This window comes from Lampris incognitus, chromosome 15, assembly GCF_029633865.1.
Source record: "Lampris incognitus isolate fLamInc1 chromosome 15, fLamInc1.hap2, whole genome shotgun sequence".
NCBI lineage: Eukaryota > Metazoa > Chordata > Actinopteri > Lampriformes > Lampridae > Lampris > Lampris incognitus.
Window position 1 is genome coordinate 26,916,612 of NC_079225.1, and position 25,536 is coordinate 26,942,147.

Sequence of the window (25,536 nt, forward strand, 5' to 3'; positions counted from 1 at the left end):
CTTGTGTGTGTGTGTGTGTGTTTGTGTGTGTGTGTGTGTGTGTGTGTGTGTGTGTGTGTGTGTGTGTGTGTGTAGTTAATTATTTATACATCAGTATTACGATAAACAGCAGTCATATCACCAGAGAGGAGATTTAAGTAGCTTATCTACACCGTGCAGCTTTCCCGACTTCCATACATGTTTGTGTGTGAGTTCATCCCCTGAGCTTAATCTAAACACAGAGTACAAAGGTTTTTCTCTAAACTTTCTTTCTCTGTTTCTCTCTTTCTCCCATTGTCTCGCTTTCATACACTACATTTCTGTCCGTTTCTTACTCACTGTAAGCATACTGTCTTTGCTGATTAAGGATGGGGGAAAACAGGCTGTCCGGGTAGCCCAGCGGTCTATTCCGTTGCCTACCAACACTGGGATGGCCAGTTTGAATCCCCGTGTTACCTCTAGCTTGGTCGGGTGTTCCTACAGATACAATTGGCTGTGTCTGCATGTGGGAAGCCAGATGTATGTGTCCTAGTCACTGCACTAGCACCTCCTCTGGTCGGTCGGTGTGCCTGTTCAGGTGGGAGGGGGGACTGGGGGGAATAGCGTGATCCTTCCATGTGCTACATCCCCCTGGCGAAACTCCTCACCGTCAGGTGACAAGAAGCAGCTGGTGGCTCCACATGTATCGGAGGAGACATGTGGTAGTCTGCAGCCCTCCCTGGCTCGGCAGAGGGGGTGGAGCAGCGACCAGTATGGCTCAGAATAATGGGGGTAATTAGCCAAGTACAACTGGAAGGAAAAAGGAGGACATTTTTTTAAAAAAAAATAAAGGATGGGGAAAACATTGATAATGTCTAATATTGTTATAGTATCCCACAGTGTTGTATTGATGAATTGAGGCGTAGTAGGGTGGTGCTACATGCATATACACTGTGCATGTTTTAAAGCTTTTAATGCTTGTAATAAAACACATTATGGCATGCTTTGAGATATTCTACAGTAATGTCTGATCATAGGCCCACATTACTTCAAATGGACTTTAGCAGACACATGAGCAGGTTTCTCTGTTATGTAATGGTGATGTAGATGATTAGGGGAATAAGCCACAAGTAGATAAGACCATGTAAGTTATGTTGAATATATTGACTTCCAGTAGATGTTAAAATGTGCCTCTTTGATTAACACGGTGTATAATCAGTGATGATGTAAACCAATTAGTAGTTGTCGCTAAAATGGCTGACAGATTAATTGGTTTGGAATGTTTATGTGAATGACCCCATTTCTACCTGGCATTAAAATTCTTTTGTGGATAAAAGTCAAATTAGATTGTGTGTGTGTGTGTGAGAGAGAGAGAGAATACATTCGAGTATGTGAAGTATCAGCTGTGTGCTAAATGCTGTTGTCGGAGACGGGTGCACTGCCTACTCACACAGTTTAGATCATGAGAGACGTCTGTGAGAATTTCTTAAAAAAATAATCTCCCACTTTCTTGTTCTCTCCTCATGTTTATATTTCACGTATTTTTGCGATGTACTGTTGAGCTCTGAAATTACTTTTTTCACTTAGCCCATCCATTGCAATTTAGATTGAAGGCAGAAGTGTCCCCAAAGCAAGTGGGGGTTATCTCCCCTGACTCCAGAGGGCTTCAGCAGGGCGTACCTGTTTGAAGACAGAGCTTCTTCATCACTGTCCCAACCACGTGCCTTGCCATTGTCTTATGGAATTCTGATTTTAAATTATATAAACTCTTAAGCTAGAGGGTTGAAATAGTTATCAGTAGAGTTTTCTTGATGGTAATTCTATTTCCTCTCAACAACTAGTCTGAGATTCCCATCATTTAATTCAAGACTTTCAAATTGTCCAGTACATTGAGTGGATATTGTTTGATAATAAATCTCCTAAGATTATAAATGGGTAAATTATTTACTTTTTAAGCTGGTAATGATTGATATGCCCCCCCCTTTTCTCCCCAATTGTACCCAGCCAATTACCCCACTCTTTCGAGCTCTCCTGGTCACTGCTCCACCCCCTCTGCCGATCCAGGGAGGGCTGCAGACTACCACATGTCCCCTCTGAACATGTGGAGTCGCCAGCCGCTGCTTGTCACCTGACAGTGAGGAGTTTTGCCAGGGGGACGTAGCACGTGGGAGGATCACGCTATTCCCCCCAGTTCCCCCTCCCCCCTGAACAGGCGCCCCGACCAACCAGAGGACGCGCTAGTGCAGCGACTAGGACACATACCCACATCTGGCTTCCCACCCGCAGACACAGCCAGTTGTGTCAGTAGGGATGGATTGATATGTTTAATATTGTCCCAAAACATACAAATTACTATCACCAATATTTCAAGTTACCCAGAATACAAGAGTGCAAAGTTTGGAGCCGTAGTTCCCCAGGGATAAATGTAATCAAACATTCCTGTGGTTATATAATGAAAATATACAATAGAGAGATGGTAAGCAAAGAAACAAAAGCTTAGACGTGGTGGTGGTGGTGGTTTATTTTCATCCAAGACCAACATATCAGAGTAAATGGAGCCGGAAAATGTGTGTGTGTGTGTGTGTGTGTGTGTGTGTGTGTGTGTGTGTGTGTGTGTGTGTGTGTGTGTTGGGGGGGGGGGCAGTGTTGTATTTTTTGAAGAGGTGAGTTTCAGCCCACAATGGAAAATGGGTGACAGCTGTCCTAACAGGAGTAACAAGGTGATTTGACCATTTGAGACTCATTGGGGAGAACAGGTGGGGACAGATGCTGAGATGACCACCATACTGCAGGGACAGGGCATCTCAGTGGCTGGAAATAGCAGAGCACAGCGTAAAATTTTGGTGTACAGGGCTGGACCACGACCTGGATCTATGGACGTGTGGCGCGTTGGCACCTTTGTGCACAAACTGGATAATCCGCAAGAGGGTGTTGGAACGGGCAGGGATGGTCAGAAGACAACGCAGGCTGTAGCATTGTGGTTCAGGTTTAGGGACTGATGAGAGGGCGCTGGGAGCCTGGCCATGAGAGCGTTGCAGCAGCCAGACGGGAGCTACTAGGTAATGCTTAAAGAAGGAACTAGACAGAGTTGCTTGGAAGCATCGGGTCTGATTCATATGGCGGTGTAGATTGAAAAGGCCAGTTGGTGGGCATTCTCGTGCCTCGGCACATGGTGTATTTGGTGGGTTGTACCCAACACAGAACAAGGAGATGAATCTGCTGACTTTAAGTCTGCATATCCCTTAAGCAACCCACTCACATGACATGCCTATCCTTACCCTTACCCAAATTTTAATACTGTTAAAAGGCCTGAATTAAATTCTGTTCTGATAAGGACTGAAAAAAATGTATTCAGATTTGACCAGTACTTTAGATTTTCTGTTCTTGTGCAGACATTTGGAAATATTGATCACAAAAACACTCTCTTGCTCACTCACTCACACACTCACTCACACACACACACATACATACGTACGTACGTACGTACATGCATGCATATGAACAAACACACACACACACACACAGTAGTAGCAGTCAGCTGCTGGCTATTATACAACATTATTCAAGCTCCAGTGATATAGGGAGGTGGAGCCTGACAGACCCTCAACACACTCACACGCCCGTAGTGACACACTAGTGTTTTCCTCAGTTATCTACACCCCTTTCCCCTTCCTCAGCCACCCTTACACATACTCTGCACTTTGCTTTCTCTGTCCCTCTCTCATACACACGCATTCAAGCTCCCTCACACACACACACACACACACACACACACACACACACACACACACACACACACACAACAATCACTCCCCTCCTTTTCCCCCATACATGTACACATGCACACACATACTATGCACACACACACCCACACGCGTGCATACACACAAGCTGTCTCACACATGCACACCCCTCCTCCAACTTCCCCACTTCACAAACACACCTTAACACACATGCGCACACACGTCTTTCTCCCAAACACACACTATCCAGCTCGCTCAGCCATACACGTACACACACTCCTCCCTCCTCCTGGTGTCAGTGCAAAGTAGAGCACGAGCCGAGAGTCAGTCGTTCATTCGCTGGTTTGTTCTCTTGCTCCATCTCTTCATGCTGCGTAGAGGGGAAGGGACGATTCTACCACTTCCATCCATCCGGCCGTCTGTCTTTTCAGGGGGAAAGAAAGAGAGCAAGTGACACAAGGGGGGGAGCGAGAGAGAGAGAGTGTGTGTGTGTGTGTGTGTGTGTGTGTGTGTGTATGTGTGTGAGAGAGAGAGGGAGGACGGTTGAGAGAGAACGGTACAAAGGCTGGATTCTCCGTCTGTCTGGTAGAGGACACGAAGAGAAAGAGAGGAAACAAAGAGGGGAGAGAGAGAAGGAGACGCCATGGGCCAGTTGTGCTGTTTCCCGTTCTCACAAGCAGAAGACAAAATCAGTAAGTGTGTGTGTGTGTGTGTGTGTGTGTGTGTGTGTGTGTGTGTGTGTGTGTGTGTGTGTGTGTGTGTGTGTGTGTGTGTGTGTGTGTGTGTGTGTGTGTGTGTGTGTGTGGATTTGTAGCCATGAATGGAAGAATCCAACTGGGTGGATAAACAGATTAGTTGGCTGATCTTTATTTTGATGCGGTGGGGGCTATGAATATAGTGAAATGCACCATGTGTGCCTTAGCTCTTCAGTGCATATTGGTATGCATTGTATGTAAGATTTGTGTGTGCAGCATGGATGCATGTGCTCTGTGTGAAGACTGACACTTCACATGCAGCTGTTATCAGCTGGTCTTATCAGGTAAATTCTTCAATACCAACGCCTGATTTAGCTTGTTATTGGTACAGTGCCGTCAATGCAGAACTGAAATCAGCGGAGCTAGGTTCACACAAAGGGTTTTATAGGCTTGATGGATGCAGTGGGTTTCTTATGAATGGAGATGGAATTATTTTTTTCCCATGATCATTTATTTCTGCAGTAGGTCTTAGTATGAAATCGCATATGTAGCCACATTTTGAAAGATAGATATTGTTATTATGCGCATACTTGTGTGGTTTTTCAGAGATTTTGTACATATTCTCATTTTTGGAGTGGTGGTTGTCGAGCTCTTGCAGTGTTAATCGAGTATAGAGAGAACACTGTCCAATGAGGTGTAAGTGAGAAGGGGCTAGAGTATCTTTAGTAAGCTTTGAGTATCTGGTCGGTTGGTGAGTTTAAATTTCATATTGAGACAAACTGATCTTTTTTTCTTTTTCTTTTTTTCCTCCATGGACAGGCATGTGTGTTTGACATATCACTGGCCACAGTTGAACGGTGAGCCTTGTACCAAGTGCTGTGAAAAAAGTGGGCAGCTACAGTAGAGGCAGAAAAAGGACAATAGAAAGTTGAGGGCAAAATTTGACATACAAACTTTTCATAAGACAGCAACAGCATACAGTGGAAACCGACGTGCTTGTCAGTTCAGTGGATAGTAAAGCCCTGGTGGCTCATAGTTCATAGCAAATAAATAGATGCCCGTTGGGTGGAGCTGGAGTGGCCTGTGCTCCGACTTCAGCATCAGCAGACTTTACACTGTAGTTGTTCTCTTAAGCAGCGGTGGTGCTGAGAGATTGTTTTGGTTTTGGTTTGGATGTTTACTGAGTCCCGCTGAGGCTAACTCAATGTTAATATAAACACCCCTCTACTCTGGCCCGCATTTGCCTGTTCTTTTTTTTTCAGGTGAATTAAGCAAAATTTTAATAATTTACAAATATTTTGTCTTCATTCTTTTCCATCAGAGGAAGTAAGGTTCACCGGCTAAACAAATATGGAGAAAAGACAATTCCACTTAAGATGGAAATATCCAAAAGCAGAGCATGCTGCTAGAACTTATTAAGACATCAAGACAGTTTTAATTTTAGCAGATAATATTTTGTCCCCCAGACGTAGGATGTGTCATTTTCAGTTCACCTCTGAGCGTAGTTTGAGACAGAATGCATAACATCTCGTGTCACTGCTCAAAACAGCAGTGGTGAAGTAACACAAAGCAACACTGATGCTGCAGTCACATGGAATCTGCTAAACGGCAGACAGCAATCCAGAAGTCATTATTGTGGATGGAAGCAGGACGGTAAAATCAGATGACACCGACAGATTATGCCAACAATGGCAGACAGCACTGCCATCCAAAATTAAAATATTTTAACTTTTTGCCGTCCTCGTGACGGAATTTTTAACCGGCTGTTACATAGCACATCATAAAATATGGTGGATTAACTGACAGAATTACTGTATATAACTGAACAAAAAAAACCACAAAACAGGTTTTTACAATTTTCTTTTCTGCAAACAATACAACATCATTATAGCACCCCCCCTTTTTTTTTAAAACCGTCCTGTCGTTCCATCGAACAGTTTGTGGTTTTTCCCGTACCGTTTTGCCAGCTGCTATTTACCGTCTCCTGGATTCCATGTTAATACAGCATTAACTATATTCAGGGATGGTATCCTAGGTTAGGATTAGAAGAACGTAGCATAACTAGCTATCAGAATAGGAAGCACACAGTCTATGAAGATATAAAGTGCCTTCAGAAAGTATTCACCTCCTTGAACTTTTTCACATTTTTGTTTGTTACGCCTCAAAACTTTAATGCAGGGGCGCCCCGGTGGCTCACCCGGAGGCTCACCCGGTGGCGCGCATACCACATAAGGCTGAGTCCTTCCCGCAGCGGCCTGCGTTCGAATCCGGTCCGGGCCCTGTGTTGCATGTCATCCCCACTCTCTCCTCTGCCTTTCCTGTCTCTCTCTCTCTCTACTATCGCCATCAAATAAAAAGGTGAAAAATGCCAAAGACAAAAAAAAAATTCTTAAAAAAAGTTGAATGCATTGAAATATCTTTTCTCCTTATCTAGTACGATAAATTCAACATATTTATGACAAAAACTTTTTAGAATTCTTTACCTGTTTCTCCATACAAGTTTGCTCCAGCTATACCAAATTAGTTGGAGAGCATTGGGGGGGACAGTCATTTTCAGGTCATACCAAAGATTTTTAATGGTATTTAAGATAGGCCATTCCAGATTATGAACCATCTTTAAGACATACCTTATTAGGTTAGTATTCGTTAGTCCTTTGGGTCACAGCCCTGTTGAAACATGAATCTTCATCCTAAATGCAGATCTGCTGCTGACTGAAACAGATTCTCCTAAAGGATTTTCCTGTGTTTGGCCCCATCCCTCTACCCCTTGATGGCAACAAACTTTCCAACCCCCTCTGTTGAAAAGCAACCCCAATGCATGATGGTGCCACCACCATGCTTGTTGATGGGAATTTTGTTACTAGGGCGTTTTAGGTTTTCGTCAAATGTCGCACTTTGCTTTCAGGCTAAAGCGCCTCGACTTTAGTCTCAGCATATCAAAACATTTACTTCTAGAGGGTTTCACATTTTGTCACATGGTTTCTTGTGACCTCCTCATGATTTGATGTTGGCCTTTCTCAGAAGTGGTCTCCCTCTCACCATTCTTCTGGGGAGGCTGGATTTGTGGCCTGCTGAAGAGATTGTTGATCACAGGAACAGTTTCTCCCATTTCAGCCAGCGAGCTCTGTGAGCATTGAGCTGGTATCTTCACAGTATCTTCACTGACGGTTGCCCTTTTATTCTTGCTGCTGAGTTCGGTAAGATGGCCTGATCTTGGTAGTTATCTACGTTTTGTCATATTTTTCCCCCTCTGTTACAACGAATTTGAACAATGAACAAGGTTCAAAGCTGTGAATCTTCTAATAACCTCCAGCTTTTTGCCTCCTAACACCTTCATTTTGAAGTTACACAGGTAGTCTCTTGGTTTGCATGTCAGCAGGACTGAAAAGATCTACTGGTTATGTTGTGAGACCTCACAAAGTCAAAGGTTTTAGAGCACTCACGCAACTGAACCCATTCAGATTAAAAATAAACATAGGTTGACCTTGTGAGTATATTTACTGTGATCTCTCAAGGAAATTGAGTTCACCTGACCTTTGAGTTTAACACAAAGAAGGTGAGTAGTTAAGTCATTTTCAGGTTTTTATTTTTGATATAATACTGAAAACACTTAAGTATTTTATTTCATTTTGGCACTATTGGGAATTCCATAGGAGTAGAATAAAATCTCAGATATTTTAATTTGACTTTGCAACACTGCAAAATGACTGATTGAATACTTTCCAAAGCCATAATAAGGTGTACTTCTAGTAAAGGTTTCTGAATATGTCTCTGCTCTTATTCAGGGTGAGACTTTTTAAATTGAAAATCTTCATTATTTTATTATTTTTGAAAATTACCTTTGCAGATTGGCTTGCGTACTTGCTTTAATTTTTGGCTTTTGGTTAAAGAGCTGCATGTTAAAGTACTTTGTTTTTAAAAATGTTTATAACTTGTGCCTTTATAAGTTTATACCGAAGCATTGTTCCTATACATGTACATGTGGGTGTGTGTCTGTGAACATAACGCGCCTGCCTCATTGTGCCACTCTCCCAGGCTGGGCATACTGCAGCAATGTCATCTTCTGGAGTGTTTAAAAAAAAAAAAAAAAAAAAAAAGTCAACTGGTTTGTTAAATGTTGGTTAGCATGTATATGTTAAGGAAGATCACTCCTGGATACTGCTTAATCAAAACTATGTCTTGAATTTGTGGCCTATACAGTGTGTGTGTGTGTGTGTGTGTGTGTGTGTGTGTGTGTGTGTGTGTGTGTGTGAACACGTAAATCTTTATGACTTTCAGGTGATAAAAGTACACTTATAAACCTAGACTTTGGCACTCTGGTTGGGATGTGGCTGCCTGGAAATGGAAGGTGTGTGTACATGTGTCTGGGCATGCCTTCTTTGGTGCCAGGGACATAAACAGAGGTGGTTAAGACCCTCTGCCTCTGCCTTCTGCAGAAATGCCATCTGCTTTCTCTCTCTCGATCTCTCGCTCTCTCGCTCTCTCTCCCCCATCTCTCGCTGTTTGCAGCTGCATCGCTCTAAACAGTCGAGCCACTGTGCCCTACTTCTGACTGTAAAGGAAAGGAGACGGACGCGAGAAAGGGGAATCGGGGGATGGAGAGAATGGAAACTAATGAATAGGGGAGACTGAGAGAGAGAGGAGGGAAGGATGGAGGGAGAGTGAGTCAGATGGAGAGGGAACAGACATTTGGAGAGATGGAAAGGAGACAGTGTAGTAGGTCAGATGCTACCCCTGTGATGTGGATTTGGTCCTCCTCGTGAGCACAGCTTGGAGTGTGTGTGTGTGTGTGTGTGTGTGTGTGTGTGTGTGTGTGTGTGTGTGTGTGTGTGTGTGTGTGTGTGTGTGTGTGTGTGTGTGTGTGTGTGTGCGCGCGCGCGCGCGCGCCCATGTTGCACACATTTGTTTGTTCCTGTGAACTGCACCGTAACTGATTTGACAAGGTAACACATGGTGTCACTATCAGTCACGGCAGGTGAAAATCAAGCACACATGTAGGAGTAGCATGTGTGCCAACACCCGCTCACTGTAGTGCATCTCTTTTCTTAATGGCACGTTATATTTTTCATCAAGCATATTGTCTCCCTCTTGTCATGAAACCCGCTCTGCTGAGTCTTGTAATTCAGCTGTATCTTTTGCTATATGCAGTGTTTCCACTACCACAGTCGTGGGCTTCCCACTGAATGCGAGTACATGCCCGTTAATCCCCCATCAGCAGTTACGTGTGAAAATGGATGTTTTCATTTTCACTGAAAAGGAAGACACATGCAGCGAAGGGTTCATTTTACTGTACCACAATTCTATGGTACAGTAAAATGAACCAAGTGTAACCGGTGGTGTCTCGCATGCATTGTGTTTGAAGAATTGGCCCAGACCAGGATATCTTTGGGGGCAATCTCTGTTTATTCTGACAAGGTTAAAATAAAAAGAATCAAAATCCTCCGGTCAACAGTAACATGTGCTCTTCAGCCCCTACACAAATTAAATGACAGGAATATGTTAGCATGCTAGACAGTAAGTTTAAGCTACAAATAACTTATGGAAAAAATAGTGTCGCTTACCTCTCGCATGTATAACACAAAAAGCGCACGATTAAGGCGGGCGGCATAATTTATAGAGGAGGACCTACGGAGGTGACCGTGGGGGAACAGGAGCTGAACAAACGTTCCGCACATTGACTCTGGAGGCGTAGCATGTCAGGTTAACAACAGGCTGGTGGACTGTGTAGTTGGGACCACTGAAGGACACAGACCTACCTCTATGAGCAATCTTTTGAGAACTGGTTTTCAAAAGAATGATTGGTTAATCTTTTGTCCACAAAATGTCTCTTTGTGTCATGAGTCCATTCAGGACAGTTGCAGCAGAATTTCACGTCCTGTCTGGTATGTTGGTGTTTGCTGGACCGCAGTGAATGTCTTGTATCAGTGACTACAAAATGTCATTTTTTTAAATTCAGCATTCGTTTTCCGTAAAGTTTGCTCTAGATTCAACGCAATTGAAAGCTCCAGTGAGTTAGTTGAAAGTTGAGTCATTGCTGAACAAGATTACATGTGTTTTCATACTGCATGCTTTTTTAAAGAAGATATGGCACTTTCATGCAAAAACCATGTATCTGCAAATTTGCCGATTTTCTATTTATATTAATAAGCCAATATTTTTGTTTGTTTTTTTAAGGCTTGTGAATGCCTCAATAATCCCAGACATGAAATGTTTTACAATGCATGTGAAAATGTAATGTGTGATTAGGAATTGGTGAAATAGTATTTTTTTCCACTTCTTCCAAATTTAGCTCCTTTGCAGGTATGTGGTTTTCACCCAACAGCGATAATGATTACCAAGCCGTACTTGCTCCTAATTCATCCAGGCCTAGCCAGCTTGAGTTGACTGAAAATATGACTGAATATTGACATGGCAGCATTGTGGCCCAGTAGTTAGCACTGTTGCCTCACAGCGAGAACGTCCTGGATTCGAACCCCGGGCCATCCCAGGTCCCTTCTGTGTGAAGTTTGCATGTTCTCCCCGTGTCTGCGTGGGTTTCCTCTGGGTGCTCGGGTTTCCTCCCACCATCAAAAAGACATGCATGTTAGGATTAATACTCCTGTCTGTGCCCCTGACCAAGGCAATGAAAAGAGGAATACGAGTTGGTCCCCGGGTGCTGCAGCTGCCCACTGCTCCTGTACAATAGGATGGGTTAAGTGCAGAGAACAAGTTTCATTGTATCCTACAATTATGTTGTAACCTACAATGACCAAATAAAACAGCTTTCTTTCTTGTTTTTTTTTTTTTAATTTTTTTAGTTTGTGTTTTGATTCTATAAAGCTCTTCTTGTTGCTTTAATTTCCCTTGTAAAGCTGGTTCACTAGCGTATGCTTAGCTCTTCACTGTGGAACATCAGACCGTGTGGAAAAGAGTGGCTCTCTCTCTCAGTTTGGCCAATATGTCAACCATAAACCCACACTAACAATGCAATAAAAGAGCACTTTATTGCACTGGTGGGGAGACTGTTTTTTATTAAAAAATAAAAAGCCTATTAATGACCTTGGTATGATGAATGAAAATTTAGGTTTCCTTTTGAAATCCTGTCGTTGCTCAGCTCTAGCATTTGTGAATATGAGAGAGAGAGAGATGGAATTTCCAGAGGTAAAGCAAGAATAAGTGACATTTTAACTTGTTTTTGCAGGTATGTCAGAGAGAAATACAGCGAGGCAGCAGGGATGGAGACTCGGGGGGGGGGGTGAGGGGGTAGGGGGGCAGAATGGAAGAGACAGTAAGAGAGAAATGAGTAATAGCTGTGCGTGTCTAGCGAAGCATGGAGTGTATTGGCTGCATGTCAGGAGAGGGTGGAGATGAATTCTGCACTCCTTCGTCCATCCCTCGACTCCTGTTCTGGTCTCTCTCTCTGCCCTTTCTTTATTTCATCCTTCATTCTGCTGTTTTTCTAGCTCTCTGTAAGGGCACTCTGCTTTTGTTTGTTTTTTTTTCTTTTTTCTCTCTCTCATCCTTTTGTTCATTATAAAAATTGCTCACGTGCACACACTTGCACAGAGAACAGCACAGTTACTCAGCCTTTGTTAGTCTTGCTTAAGGCCAGAAGCGTATGTGTGTGTGTGTGTGTGTGTGTGTGTGTGTGTGTGTGTGTGTGTGTGTGTGTGTGTGTGTGTTTGTGTGTACAATATGCACGTGTGTATGTATGTATGTATGTATGAGCATGAGCAAAGCCAGTGACAGCACAGTGAACTGGGTCACCATGGAGACAAAGCCATCCCAGCATACTGAGTGACTGGCTTCTTTAGCCCCAGGTCAACTCCTGACACAGAGGAGGGAAACACAGCTGGGTATAAATCACCACACTGTTAGCCTCTGTACTCGCTGAGAATGAACAATGGAGGAAGCCCGGTGGCTGTCAAGGATCGAAGTCATTAACTGTTTAGAAGCTGTCATAGAATGCAAACACATAATGTCAACATTTGCTTGTTGAAGACAGAAAAACACGATATGATAGGCACAAGCATTTCATGCCTCGTCTCCAAAAGACAGAGCTTTAGCATGATGTGGCCTGCCTGGCTCAGGGCCTGTGTCTCCACTATCCTTAGCACCTGGTCAGTTGTAGATTTAAAAGAACATTCTCCTCACCCCATGGAAAAGTTTCGCACTGCATTTAGTGAGCTTTTAAATTGATATCTGATTCAAATAGATTATTAGTATGGGATGTTTGAGTGTCTGCCATTTCTACCATTGTTTTCTCGCTTTAGTACCCGAACGAAATATTAACCCAAGGTTGCTCTTTACAAATAAGATGATCATGCTTGGCTATTCAACTACTACTTGGAGGTAAAAGCCCACCATACTATTCCTCAGCTGAACCGAGTGTTGGGTGATAAAGAGGCTTTCATTCCCGAAGGCTTCCATCACTGACATTAAATGCCAAACATAGGAACTAATGTTTGCTGACAGTCAACTAAGATGTGCTGCATTGCACTCTGGGATGGGGACGAGGAGCCAAGTGACGTCAAACCCCAACTAAGACTGTTTTTATTGCCCATTACCAGTTAAGACTGGTGCTTTGCTTCATTTTCATTACAAGAATTACTTCTGGTGATGCACACAAAGTTCTCACAGAGAGGCCAGGGGAGTGTAGTGTAGTATCCCTGGTGCAGTTGGTGCTCAGGTGCCTTGCTCAAGAGCCATTTAGAAATAGCTATTGATTTTACATCAGTCTACCTCCTCATAGTAGCTCACAGCAGTGACAGTCTCCTGTCTATTTTGACCCATCAAGACTCTGGTTATTTACTGGCCTTTCTTTGCCTTGTTTCAGACCCTGAATCGCTATTTGCCATTTATCGTCACCCGTCTCGTGCCCTTTTCACATTTTGTCAAGTGATTCACAGGTCTGGTGTTGCCCTCATCGAAGGTTTGTTCCAGGTCGGAGAAACCAGCAAGCTAATCAGCGTCTTTGTCGGCGGGACAAATTTGGAGATGTAGCGGTCTGTCAGTCGCTCTTCTCTCCGTACGTCTTGTCTCTTCCTCGTTTATGCCTGTCTTGTTCTTGTTTGCTGGTCAGTTTGCCATGTCTTTAAAATAACTACAGCTACTTCAACCCTGACAAATGTTCAGTTGTTCATGCAACAGTTGAGGTTGAATGAAATTCTTGAATATATTACCCCCTGTGACCAACAAATTGTCTTTGCATAAATTGCATGTTTTGTCAGTATCGACTGACATTCATGGTGAACTTGCTTAAGCTTACACAGCTTATGTCAGCTAGAAATGATGTCAGAGTAGCTGCATTGGACACTAGCGATTGGTTTGAGAAAATCAAATCCTCTGATCCAAAAAAGGAAAGAAAATGCCTGAAGCAAGGGCAATTTCAGACTGAATAATGGAGTGGTAACAAATGACCATTCAGTCTGAATATTTGACTAGGCCTTTCTAGCTCTGTTTCAGTGAGCGGGATTCTATACATGCCAGTATCACATTAATATATCCGAAACACTCATTTATTCCACTTTATTTCAGTGCATGTAAATGTCAATAAAACCATCTTCATAACCTTTGTCTTTTTAGCTATGAACCCAAGCAACATAGGAGAGGTATACTGATGTAAGCAGGGATGCTTGGAGGTGTATATTTTTCTGATCCTGTTTATTGTTTCTTTCTTTTTTTTTGTGGTCTCCATGAGGTCACGTTCTGTGGTAATGTGTATTCCCAAATTCAGGGCCACTGGCGAGTGGGATAAAGAAGTTTATCTTAACAAATTACCCATAACATCACAACCAGGTTATGAGCTATCCAGGATCTTTTGTGGGTGTAAATGTTGCTTTACTGCGGTTTGTGTCTTGAGAGGTTCTCTGGTATTTCCTGAGGAAACTGCTCCGCCATTCCAGCTTTCTAAACATCCAGTTCCCGTCTTGTCCTCATACGCTGTCGTGCTTTGCCACCCTTCATCCAGTTTTTCCTGTTCCCTCACCCTTCTCTTCAATCTTTAATCCACTCTTTTGACATGCATCCCCCCAGCCCTTCACCATTACACAAAACCCTCTTTCCCTTTCCATTCCTCTTCCTCCCCATTTTCAACCCCCCCCCCCATTTCTCCCGCTTCCTCCTCCTCTTCCAAATATTTCTGATGGATACATCAGCTCGCAGTATAAAATCCCGTCTACAGGACTGTTAAATCAGTTTGTTTAGAATAAGAGTAAATTTATAATTTCAGCAATCTTCCTGGTTTATATGAGGGTGTTTTATTTGGAATAAATGGGTAAACTATTTAGAGTCGTTTAAAATAATATTGTTGTTGTTTTTTTTAACCGTATTTAGACAGTAGCCAAAGTAAAGTGGTACAGAGTAGGAGAGACAAAGAAGAAAAAGGTCCAGGCAAGATTTTGTTTGCGGGCCATTTGGGGCATATGACAGACTAACCTGCTGGACTCTCTATGAAAAGCAACATCCTTAGGGTATTTCTAATCCTTTTCCATTTCATGCAGTTAATCCTTCAGTTTAAAAAAGGTTCCTAACTGGGATTATCACTACTTTGGTAATTCATCTACACATGTGGCACAAATACCTTCTGGCATTCCCGAAGTAGTCATAGTTGCCATGTTTCTTCGACTGTTCAGCCCACTTGGCGGCAGCTGACTTGTTTTGGAAGTGCTCCTTTCACCACGGAAAGAACACAAGCATTAACAACTGCTGACTTTAAACGCTGGCAGAAGGAAGAAGAATGTCAACTCTGATCCAGCCTTAAAGTGGGCAGGAAGGTTTTTGGCCGCACTGTTTGGATGGGAGGCAAAGTTGCAGAGCAAGAGAGATTAAATGAGAAGAGAGACTGAACAAAGTTGTATTTTTTCTTTTTTTACGGGTTCATGATGTTAAACGGCTTTCAACACAGTACAGAGCAAGGCAAAGGAGAACATCATTGAACGGAGCAGTGTAGAATACAACAGAATAGATGGAAGCAAAATGCATCACGATAAACCAGAGAAGAGAGGAACAGCAAAGGACTGAGCAAAGCAGTTATTTCCTGTATCGACCAAGTACAGACTGACAGCTCACTGACACGGCAGAGCCTAATCCCAGACACAGCACATACATGCCAACGGTTCTGTCAATCAGTGCCTGTCTGGCTGTGTAAAAGACTGACTTGTAACTAGAAACAGGAGCGATAGAAAGTTGGAGGCGAGAGTGAAAGCAGGCTAGTGCAGAGGGAGAGAGAGAGAGAGATGCGTACAGAGGCACATGGAAAAGGGAGCTTTTTGCTGGAACTGGACTGCACTATCCTGATGGCCAAACCAAGTTACCCTCGGCTCTTATAATAGCATAAATCACATTACTGTAGGTAGACAGATGGTTAAAATACAAGCCAGTTGGAGGCGTCCAGCTAGCGTAGCAGTCTATTCTGTTGCCCCAAGACGGGGATCCCGGTTCAAATCCCCGTGTTGCCTCCGGCTTGGTCGAGCGTCTCTATAGACACAATTGGCCGTGTCTGCGGGTGGGAAGCCGGATGTGGGTATGTGTCCTGGTCGAAGCACTAGTGCCTTCTCTGGTCAGTTGGGGCACCTGTTTGGGGGGGAGGGGGAACTGGGGGGAATAGTATGATCCTCCCATGCGCTACATCCCCCTGGTGAAACTCCTCACTGTCAGGTGAAAAGAAGCGGCTGGCGACTCAACACGTATCAGAGGAGGCATGTGGTAGTCTGGGGAGAAAAAGGGGGAAAAAATAAAATGCAAGCCAGTTTCACCAAAATCCTGTTTTTTTTGTTTAGTTTTTTCCTGCAGTTCAATCCTGAGATTGTTGATGGACCATCCTTTCAGAGCGAGCCTCATAAAAGCCCAACGTTTTGGTTCGGTCTGAAAGGAGTAAGAGAGCGAGAGAGACTGACAGACAGGGGTTATTGAGCAAAGAGAGGGATGCCTGAGACAAACCACTCAATAAGAACACAGAGAAAGACATTAATTGGAGAGATGGGATGAGGAGAGCGACGGAGATAGACAGGAAGACCCAGATAAGGGGAAGAAACTCTAGAAAGAAGGCTCCCAAAGGAGGATGGAAAAGGGAACAAAAACGACCTCCTGAGTCGTTATAAGTTGAAGTGCCTCATCTTCACTCCATCACCATGACGACAACAGCCTGCAACAAAAGGAAGGAGAGAGACAGAGGGAGGGAGGCTAAGAAAAGTGGGTAGGGCAAAAAGGATGGCGACCAAGCCATGCAGCTAGACTAAGGTTGAAAGAGAAACGGCGAAAAAAGAGAAGACGTGTGGGCATGATGAGAGAGAGGAAAATGGAGGCCATGGGAGACAGAAAAGAACAGTTGGTGAGGATCATCGAGAGCAATAATAAATTGTAGGAGATATGTTGTGTAGGAGATATTTTGGAAAAAATCTGTCAACGGCTGGTTGTGTTTGTGTTGTCAAAGAGACCGAGTATGGAGTGTCTTGGAGTGTCCTTGTGTCTGCTGGGGTTGGAACTGTGGAATCGATCAATCAGGGTTGTGTGTGTGTGTGTGTGTGTGTGTGTGTGAGATATCGGGTGCAGGGTTCAGCTTTACGTCCATCTAATTTCTGATCGAAGTTCATTGATTAAATTTAGTCGATAGCAGAAGAACTCGATAGAAATAGTGAGAGAGGCGAGGCAGAGGTCGTCTTTAGATGCAGTGAATAACAGGTGGTTTGGAAGACAACCAGCCAATTAATGTTTTAGATCAACAATCAATCACAATGTTGTTAGTTTTATTAGCATTATTAAAAGGAAAATTTAATGAAGTTATGTGCCACATAATCCTTAGGATCCAATTTGCATGTCAAGCAAAATATATCCCTTTTTCATCTTACATTCACATTGCATGGTTTTACTCATTCCTTTAGGTCATTTGTGGATCCATTTTAAACCAGTTGTGGCCCCAGGGACCCAGCCCAATCTTCAAAACCAGAGTTGTATGCCTTAAAGAAAAAAAAGCAACCTCTAGGACACAAAAAATCCTTGTGTACACCGTATTGTGTTAAGAGTATATGAAGTCAGCATGACGACAACATATCCTCTGCTGTCGGGTCTATCTGTGTGTCTATTAAATGTTACATGTTTTTGTTTGTGTTGCAGATTTGGTTCAGAGCCCACTCCATGCCAAACGCACAAGTATGTGTCTTTTCAAATCACATCTCTGGAATCAGTGTTGCCATTTTAAAAAGAAAATGTATCACCTCTGATTCGCAGGTTGAAATTGCTTTTTATAATGCCATCACTGAAATTACCAAACTAAGATCACTCAATCTTTACAAGCAATTACCTACTGATTTGATTATTGCATTTCAAAATGGGTTTATTGTGAATATCGTGTGCAGCCACCATGTATGAACCATTACTTTTATGGTAAACTGTAATTTACTACGCCGGCTAAACTTTTCTCAATCAATTTTTTTTTTTTTAAGTATTTGTGTGTAAGTATATTCCAGGAGATGTAATGGTTCATAATTAGCATTGTGTTTTTAGGGCGTCTGGTGTCTATTCCTTTGCCTACCAACACGGGGATCGCCTGTTTGAAATCCCCGTGTTTACCTCCAGCTTGGTCAGGCGTCCCTACAGACACAACTGGCTGTGTCTGCAGGTGGGAAGCCGGATGTGGGTATGTGTCCTGGTCGCTGCACTAGCGCCTCCTTTGGTTGGTCGGGGCACCTGTTCAGGGGGGAAGGGGAACTGGGGGGGATAACGTGATCCTCCCACACACTACGTCCCCCTGGTGAAACTCCTCACTGTCAGGTGAAAAGAAGCGGCTGGCGACTCCACATGTATCGGGAGACATGTGGTAGTCTGCAGCCCTTCCCGGATCGGCAGCGACCGGGTCGGCTCAGAAGAGTGGGGTAATTGGCTGGGTACAACTGGGGAGAGAAAAAAAAAGGGGGGAGGCATTGTTTTTAAATTCTAAGGAGAAGCTCCTTTCTTTTTCTCACTTTTACTGTCATACGTCATACATTGGATTTTACAGAGACGTGTGTGTTTCCTTCCACATCGTTTTCAATCAATTTAGTCGCCACAGGTAGGTAGACGGTCCAGTCATACAGCAGAGACACCTTAAGGAAGTTGAATGCACTTTTTACCCTTATTAAATACAGGCTGTCAAAACAAGTCGGAGTCGAGGGGTTTGTATACCTCTTGAAGCGGTCGAGAGTTTAGGCATATAACAGAGCAAACAGTGCATTAACTGAGTATATGTAATTATTTAATTCTTTGGGGCTCTGGAGAGGCCCTGTATAATTATTCTGGCAAGTAATTACCTTTTTTGAAGCTTTCAGTATAGCTGACCCAAATCATTCCATGAAAGCTGTAACAGCCTTTAGAAGTAGTTGTACCAGATATGGTTATATTACCTCCCAAATTATCAAAAATCACTTTGGATATTTATCAGAATTCGCTGTCAGCACATTGAGTTTGATTTTGACATTCCTGCTTTATCACGCTTATTTTGTCTCCATTTGGCTGTTCAATTCTCTCTCTCGCACTCTCTTAAGGCAAAATATATAAGGCAAAGAATCTGAATGTTTCAAGGATGTCTACTCAGAACCGACAATGCCATTAAAAATGCAAGCTGCATTCAGCTGTAAGACTGATGCCAAATACTAATGCCTAGCTGTGATGATTAAGTGCCAAGGTGGTCGTGGTTATTTTAACTACTGCAAAAGCATGTGTGTGTGTGTGTGTGTGCGTGCGTGTCTGTGTGTGTGAGAGAAAATGCATCGCTAAGTAACTTTCCTGTCTCCTTTTTGAACGGCTTTCTAACTCATTGGCTAGCAGCTCTTCTTACTGCCAATTTGACTCTCAGTCATTGTCAGTAGTGACTTGACTGCCGGTCTTTTTTTAAATTGGGCTGGCAGTATGCCTGATTGCCTCTGTAATTTTCTGACCTTTTAACTTACCGACTACACAACATGCAATACAATGTGAGAAACGGATTTGGAATTCACTTCACTCTCCATTAAGCCAAGAAGTGAATTTCATCAAGATTGAAAATCTGTCATATTGGAAAACTTAACCATCTTATCACATGAATGTTATCATTATACCAGCTCATCTATAGCTGTCACATCCTGCCAGTTGTGACTGCATCCAACCTGTTGTTGTCTGGTGATAGGTTAAATGGCAGCTGCATGGGTCGTCTGGGTGGCATGGCGGTCTATTCTGTTGCCTACCAAGTCAAGTCAATTTGTCACAAATTACAAATTTGCCTCAAGGGGCTTTACAGCAACACAACATCCTGTCCTGCCCTCGCATCTGCTAAGGAACAACTCCCTAAACAAAAAAACCTTTAACAGGGAGGAAAAAATAGGAAGAAACCTCAGGGAGAGCAACAGAGGAAGGATCTCTCTCCCAAGACGGACAACGTGCAATCGCCGGTTCGAATCCCCGTGTTACCTCCAGCTTGGTCGGGCATCCCTACAGACACAATTGGCCGTGTCTGCAGGTGGGAAGCCAGATGTGGGTATTTGTCCTGGTTGCTGCACTAGTGCCCCCTCTGGTCGGTCAGGGCATCTGTTCAGGCAGGAGGGGGAACTGGGGGGAATAGCATGATCCTCCCACGCGCTACGTTCCCCTGGCGAAACTCCTCACTGTCAGGTGACAAGAAGCGGCTGGCGACTCCACATGTATTGGAAGAGGCATGTGGTAGACTGCAGCCCTCCCCAGATCGGCAGAGGGGGTGGAGTAGTGACCGGGACGGCTCAGAGGATTGGGGTAATTGGCCAGATACAATTGGGGAGAAAAAGGGGGGGGGGTAAAAAAAAATAGCAGCTGCATGATTATGTGACAAAAAGCTATTTTACTTCAAATTGTATTAAAAGTGAAATTTCCAACCTCATTCAAACTCAAAATGCAGCTCATGTCATTCAAGGGAAAAGCTATCCCATTTCAGAATATTCAATTTGATGATCCCAAACGTGGGGATGTCAATGGTGTAAAAGTGAATTTCATCTTCATTATTCTGGATTAGACAGTGCACAGGAAATTATCTTTATCTCAGTTTAATTGAACATATTTTCTATTATTTCTGCTTAGCGTTGTTCAATTTATAGACAGTTTTTGACTGAATTGTATTGTCTGAGTAATTCAGGAAGAAAAGTGGTTGTTATTTCTATTCAAATATGTATATACTTTTAATAGACTACCTTTCCAAGACTACTTTTCTTTGAGACTGTTTCTACTTTTACTCTCAGGTATAATCTACTAATTTTCCGGTATAAGATTATGAAGTCAGTGGCTGAGACTTGGAATTTTATTGGCATCCTAAGAACTCTCTCCAGGTATAGGGATCTCCAGGTATAGGGGTCTATCTCCAGGTATAGGGGTCTGCTTGATTATGTATGTATGTATGTTTGATTATGCTCGTGTGTGTGTTTCTGTTGAGTTCTAATATATTATTTCCTCTATTCTTTCTTCACTCCCCAGGTGGGCGTCGACATTCTGAGCCAAATGAGGCAGAGCTACGAAGGGTCAGCAAGCGACTGGTTGAGGACGCTGTGAATCGCGCCCTGCAGCAATACAAACAGGAGACACTTCAGAATGGAGGTGGGCCAAATGCTACAGCTGTGCATCCATCAGACAACACTAAAGAAACTACAGTTAAGATGGATGCCGAGCACACAGGAGCTACAGCTAATATGGATTCCAAGATGACAGGAACTACAGCTAAGTTGGACCCTAGCTTCAGTACAGACGCCAGGGAGTGACATCATCATTGATGGTCAAAGATACTGAAAAACTGTGCCCAGAAAAATGGCCTGGCCTGGCTAACCAGGAGAACAGTCAGCAAGTCCTGGACATGAAACCTGAACCAGGCGGCCGGACAATCAGTAATTCCTCAAATCTTTTGCAGCCTAAATTCAGCAACCTGCCAGCAAACCGGTCAGCCCAACCAGCTGATGCTCTAACCCAGCAAAGCCAGCCAAAAGAGGGAGCCAACTTAATTAGCTAGCCAGCTATGCTACCTATGTATCCTGCTAACCCAGCTAGCCAACGTTGCTTGCTAATTAGATAGCCTAGCCAGCAACTTGTGCTAGCTGATTGTCCCAGAAGACCAGCTAGCCAACCATGCTACCTTTACTGTTTGACAGCATTTCTTAACCTAATGACCACACATTTGCTTAGCTATACTAAGCTATGCGGCCATTGAGGTTAGCTAGCTGTAATGTGTGGTAACAATAAGGATGTCCTGACTCATATCAGCTCTGGGATATGTTGTATCTGTGCACACATACGACATGGATAACATATGATACAGAGAGACAGATGGACAGTTGGAGTCCAAAGGAGACTGGAGCCCCCTAATCATTATACCATGCCAATCTAAAACTGCCCTTTTAGAATATAATCAATCATGTAGCTTTTGTATAAAAAAATAATTTACAATCCAAAGGATATCATAAACAAAGGATATCTTCGGGAAAATGTCTCCCTCATCCTCTGAAGAAGGAATTTAGGTGCAGCACATAACCTTTAGATAGTAATCTCCCTCAAAACATCAGTGTGCGGTCTTACCTGCTGCAGACTTGGCAAAGGATGGCCGATATCCAACGTCAGAGAGAATGCTGGCTGAAGAGTTTTGCAGTTTAAGGGAAGAAGTAAAAAAATAAAAACGGACCGGATTTGAACTTTGACTGCTTTTGACTCCCTCCAATCAGATTTCAGATATGACTGGATTAGGTCTATGAGTTTTTTATTGGCATATGCCACGAGACTAGGTTTAATACACTTTAATCCATTTAGTTTAAGAAATGGATTTTCTTCAAAATTAACTATTTATTTACTGTTGGCGTGCAAAGTTCATATGCTCAACTATTTGTGTGTAAAATGCAGTTTGTATATTGTCAATTGACAATATCTGTCTGTTGTATTCCTGAACCAGTTGTATCCAGTGAGGGCAGCTGTGAGGTGGTAACCAAGTCATGACACTAAATGCTGAGACCTTTATATTTATAGCTTTTTATAGCTTTTTGAATCTTATTTAGTACCCTTGGGATGGATAGCAAACCTTATCTGTGTGTACAGGTACAAAGATTTAGTTTCACTTTGCTATGGAAATGTTCACTAAACATTCAGCTCAAACTAAAATTTACAATGACAATGCCTCAGCCAACCACCTATTTTTCCCCCCACTGAGAATATGTATTTTTCTAAGAATACATTTTTACACTAAAACATCCATTAGTACTCTTGGTTTTGTCTCAGCAACAGAAACCTAGTGGGACAGTGGTTTTGCTTTCCTAAAGCAGCTGGTTCTACACTAAAGTACCTGAGTTGTGTCGCCTTTGCATATTTTGTCATGGGGGGCCAAAATTATATTTTAAGTTCATGGAGCTGTGCCTGATGATGATGATGATGATGATGATGATGATGATGATGATGCGATGTGATGACGAAGGGCTGTGAAGCAGTCAGGCATCTCCTCTGTCAATCTCAGGCTGCTGACATCAAACAAGTTGCTGTGGCTACCACTGGATGATTTAAACTCCTCGTTCTCGAGCTACATTTGCCATGTAAGCAGTCATTGAAAGAGCTTGTGGATTGTTTTATCTTGATTTACAATTTGTTCAACCTAGCAAGCTGGACTGGTGAGCTACAGCATTTACAGCTACGAAAACATGGACACGACAATTTAGAACGAATGCGGTAAAGAGGAAGGTTGTGATGCAGACAATCGCTGCTGTCGCCCGAAATCCTCATCAATCTGAACTCTATTGTCTTCCGTTTATTGATTTACTTGAATGAAAGAAAAAAAGGATCTTTTGTATACCAAGTTTTATGATTTAATGGGTCATGAGGCCCATTCAGAACTCACTATATAAGATGAGATGTATTGGCATCGATGTTAAATCGTATAGCTTCCCCTCAGTTATTCAAAAGTTTGCTTTTGGGAGATTTCAGGGGGTTTTGATGAGACAGATATGTGATGATGATGATGATGGTGGCAGCAGTAGAGATGAAGATGCAGGGTGATTGTTTGACTGGTCCAATATTTGTATTATTTCTCTTATCTATATATGCTTTCAGTGCTGGCAGACAGCTTAACAGTTAACATCCCTATATGCATTCATTGACAAATTCTTGGAATTTATTGGGGAAAAATGCATTTTGACAAAGTAAGTTAAAAAAAAGAAAGAAGAGGATTCAGTTTGTGAGCTGGAGGGGAGAAAAGTTTTTTTTTCTCTATTTTATGTTTGTATTTAGCTAATAGGAAAGAGTTCACGCTGTTGAGTGACATAAGCACGGCTAAAAGTGGCCTTAATTCACTAAAGTTAACTGATGGCATTTAGTGCTTCTACATTTGCTCAAGATTATATACGTTGGTGAGATGTTTTGGCACTGTGCGTCGTAATGCTATACTAAGCACACATTTGGTAAGGAGGACGGTGAAGTGAAAGATGTTGCAAGATCACAACCGTCGGCCATGTTGTCCACGCCGCCAAAGAATTAAAAGTTGCCTGTGGGTCATGGGGACTTGGTAAACCTATATGATGTACTCGTTAATAAGAACTTTTTTTTGTGGGGGGGGGAGATTTGCCAGACTTGTAAATCTAGGAATGGTCCCTTGATTTGTGAGAGTTGAATTTTAAAATCCTCCCTGATAAAGAACTGAAATGTTATTCCAACAGTCGTAAAGATGTAAGTCAGTGGTTCTGCTTGCAGGACCTCGCTCTCGAAGCTAGAAAGCAGACGTGAGGGGCTGAGCCATTAGCAGTTAAATGGCGAATTACTCTTGACTCAGAGGAATGATTTGATGAGTTTTGCGTCTTGAGGAGCTGTGTTTCATTGTATTGCCAAGGGAAATGAGACAGAAAATTTGCTCATAGTCCTGTTAAATCAGCCCACGTATTGTCAAATGCATGCATAACCCTGATCTATAACCACATATTTTCCTGGAGTGGGAATAATGTGGATTCTGTCTTAAACTGGACTCAGAAATTCAATGTATTTGATCTTTTACTGTCACCAGAACCTTAATCACTTCTAAAAATATCCTTTAACGCACCTTTTAACAAGTGTTGTCTGACTGTATGGATAGTCTCCTTGTCTATCTTCTGTGTGGCTGCACAGTGTGTGTGTCTGTGTATGTATGGGTGGTTGTGCTGTTATTTGTACTGTACAGTATGTCTTCTCCAGCTGTATTTGAACAATAAAACCGGATGTGAAATTTGGAACCAGTATCCTCTTTTCTGTGTCCTGATTCCTGTCTGGGGTTATTACATGAGTGTGTGCATGTGCTTTAGAGAGACTCTGTTTGTATCAATCAATAAAATCAATAAAACCTTTACGATTCTCGTACATCGAAGAAGGATCGTATTAACCCAAAAGAACTTCCATCTGAACTCTTGTAGCACTCTTAACAATTCAATTGGCTCTCAAGTGGTTTCGTAACCATCTCATGAGACTGCTATGACAAAATATGTTGTTGTAAATGCGCCCACCTTCGCTGACACCAGAAATCTTAAGCCAAATCTGAGCAACCCAGTGGGTCTCATTCTGTGTGAAAGAGCCTTACTAGCTACATCTCCAGCAAGCTACTTCTGTTTCATGCAAACTATGAAAAAGAAATTAATTAAATTAAATGCAAAATATTGGAAGAAAAGTCGATGACTGTTACGGCCCCAGTACCATGTGTTGCAGTTACCCTCTTGTAGACAAACCTAGGGTTTGTATTTATGAGAGGGTGTGTTGCGGCCCCAATGCCGTGTGTTGTGTATGCGATTACCCTCTCGTATACAAACCTGGGGTTTGTACTTATTTCTACACTTTGACATGCAATAGATTTGCAATGAATAGTGATGGCAAATGGCCTTTTCAAATCTCCCCACTACTTGTAATTCCGGTCAGCCCTGCTGTTTTCCTCCCTGGTGTTTTTGATGGCAGTGTTATCACACCGTGTATACAGGGTGAATGCTAATTCTCTTAAAACCATCTCGAGAAAATACAACAGATTCGTTTCTGGGTTTTGTAAATATTACAAAAGGTTGCTTAAAATCCGCTTAGCAAGGCGTCCGGGTAGCGCAGTGGTCTAGTCCGTTGCCTACCAACACGGGGATTGCCGGTTCGAATCCCCGTGTTACCTCCGGCTTGGCCGGGCATCCCTACAAACACAATTGGCCGTGTCTGCGGGTGGGAAG

General features: G+C 42.9%; 1 protein-coding gene across 1 annotated transcript in view; it reads left to right on the forward strand.

Annotated features, from left to right (window-relative positions):
- The window catches only part of LOC130125102 (A-kinase anchor protein 7), a 70,192-nt gene extending 45,625 nt beyond the window's left edge, over positions 1-24,567 (forward strand). Inside the window, exons 10-11 of the mRNA XM_056294555.1 lie at positions 17,489-17,524; positions 20,825-24,567. Of these exons, the coding sequence (XP_056150530.1) occupies positions 17,489-17,524; positions 20,825-21,105 (317 nt within the window). The 3' untranslated portion in view covers positions 21,106-24,567. The remainder of the gene's footprint in view (positions 1-17,488; positions 17,525-20,824) is intronic.
- Positions 24,568-25,536: the final 969 nt, after the last annotated feature.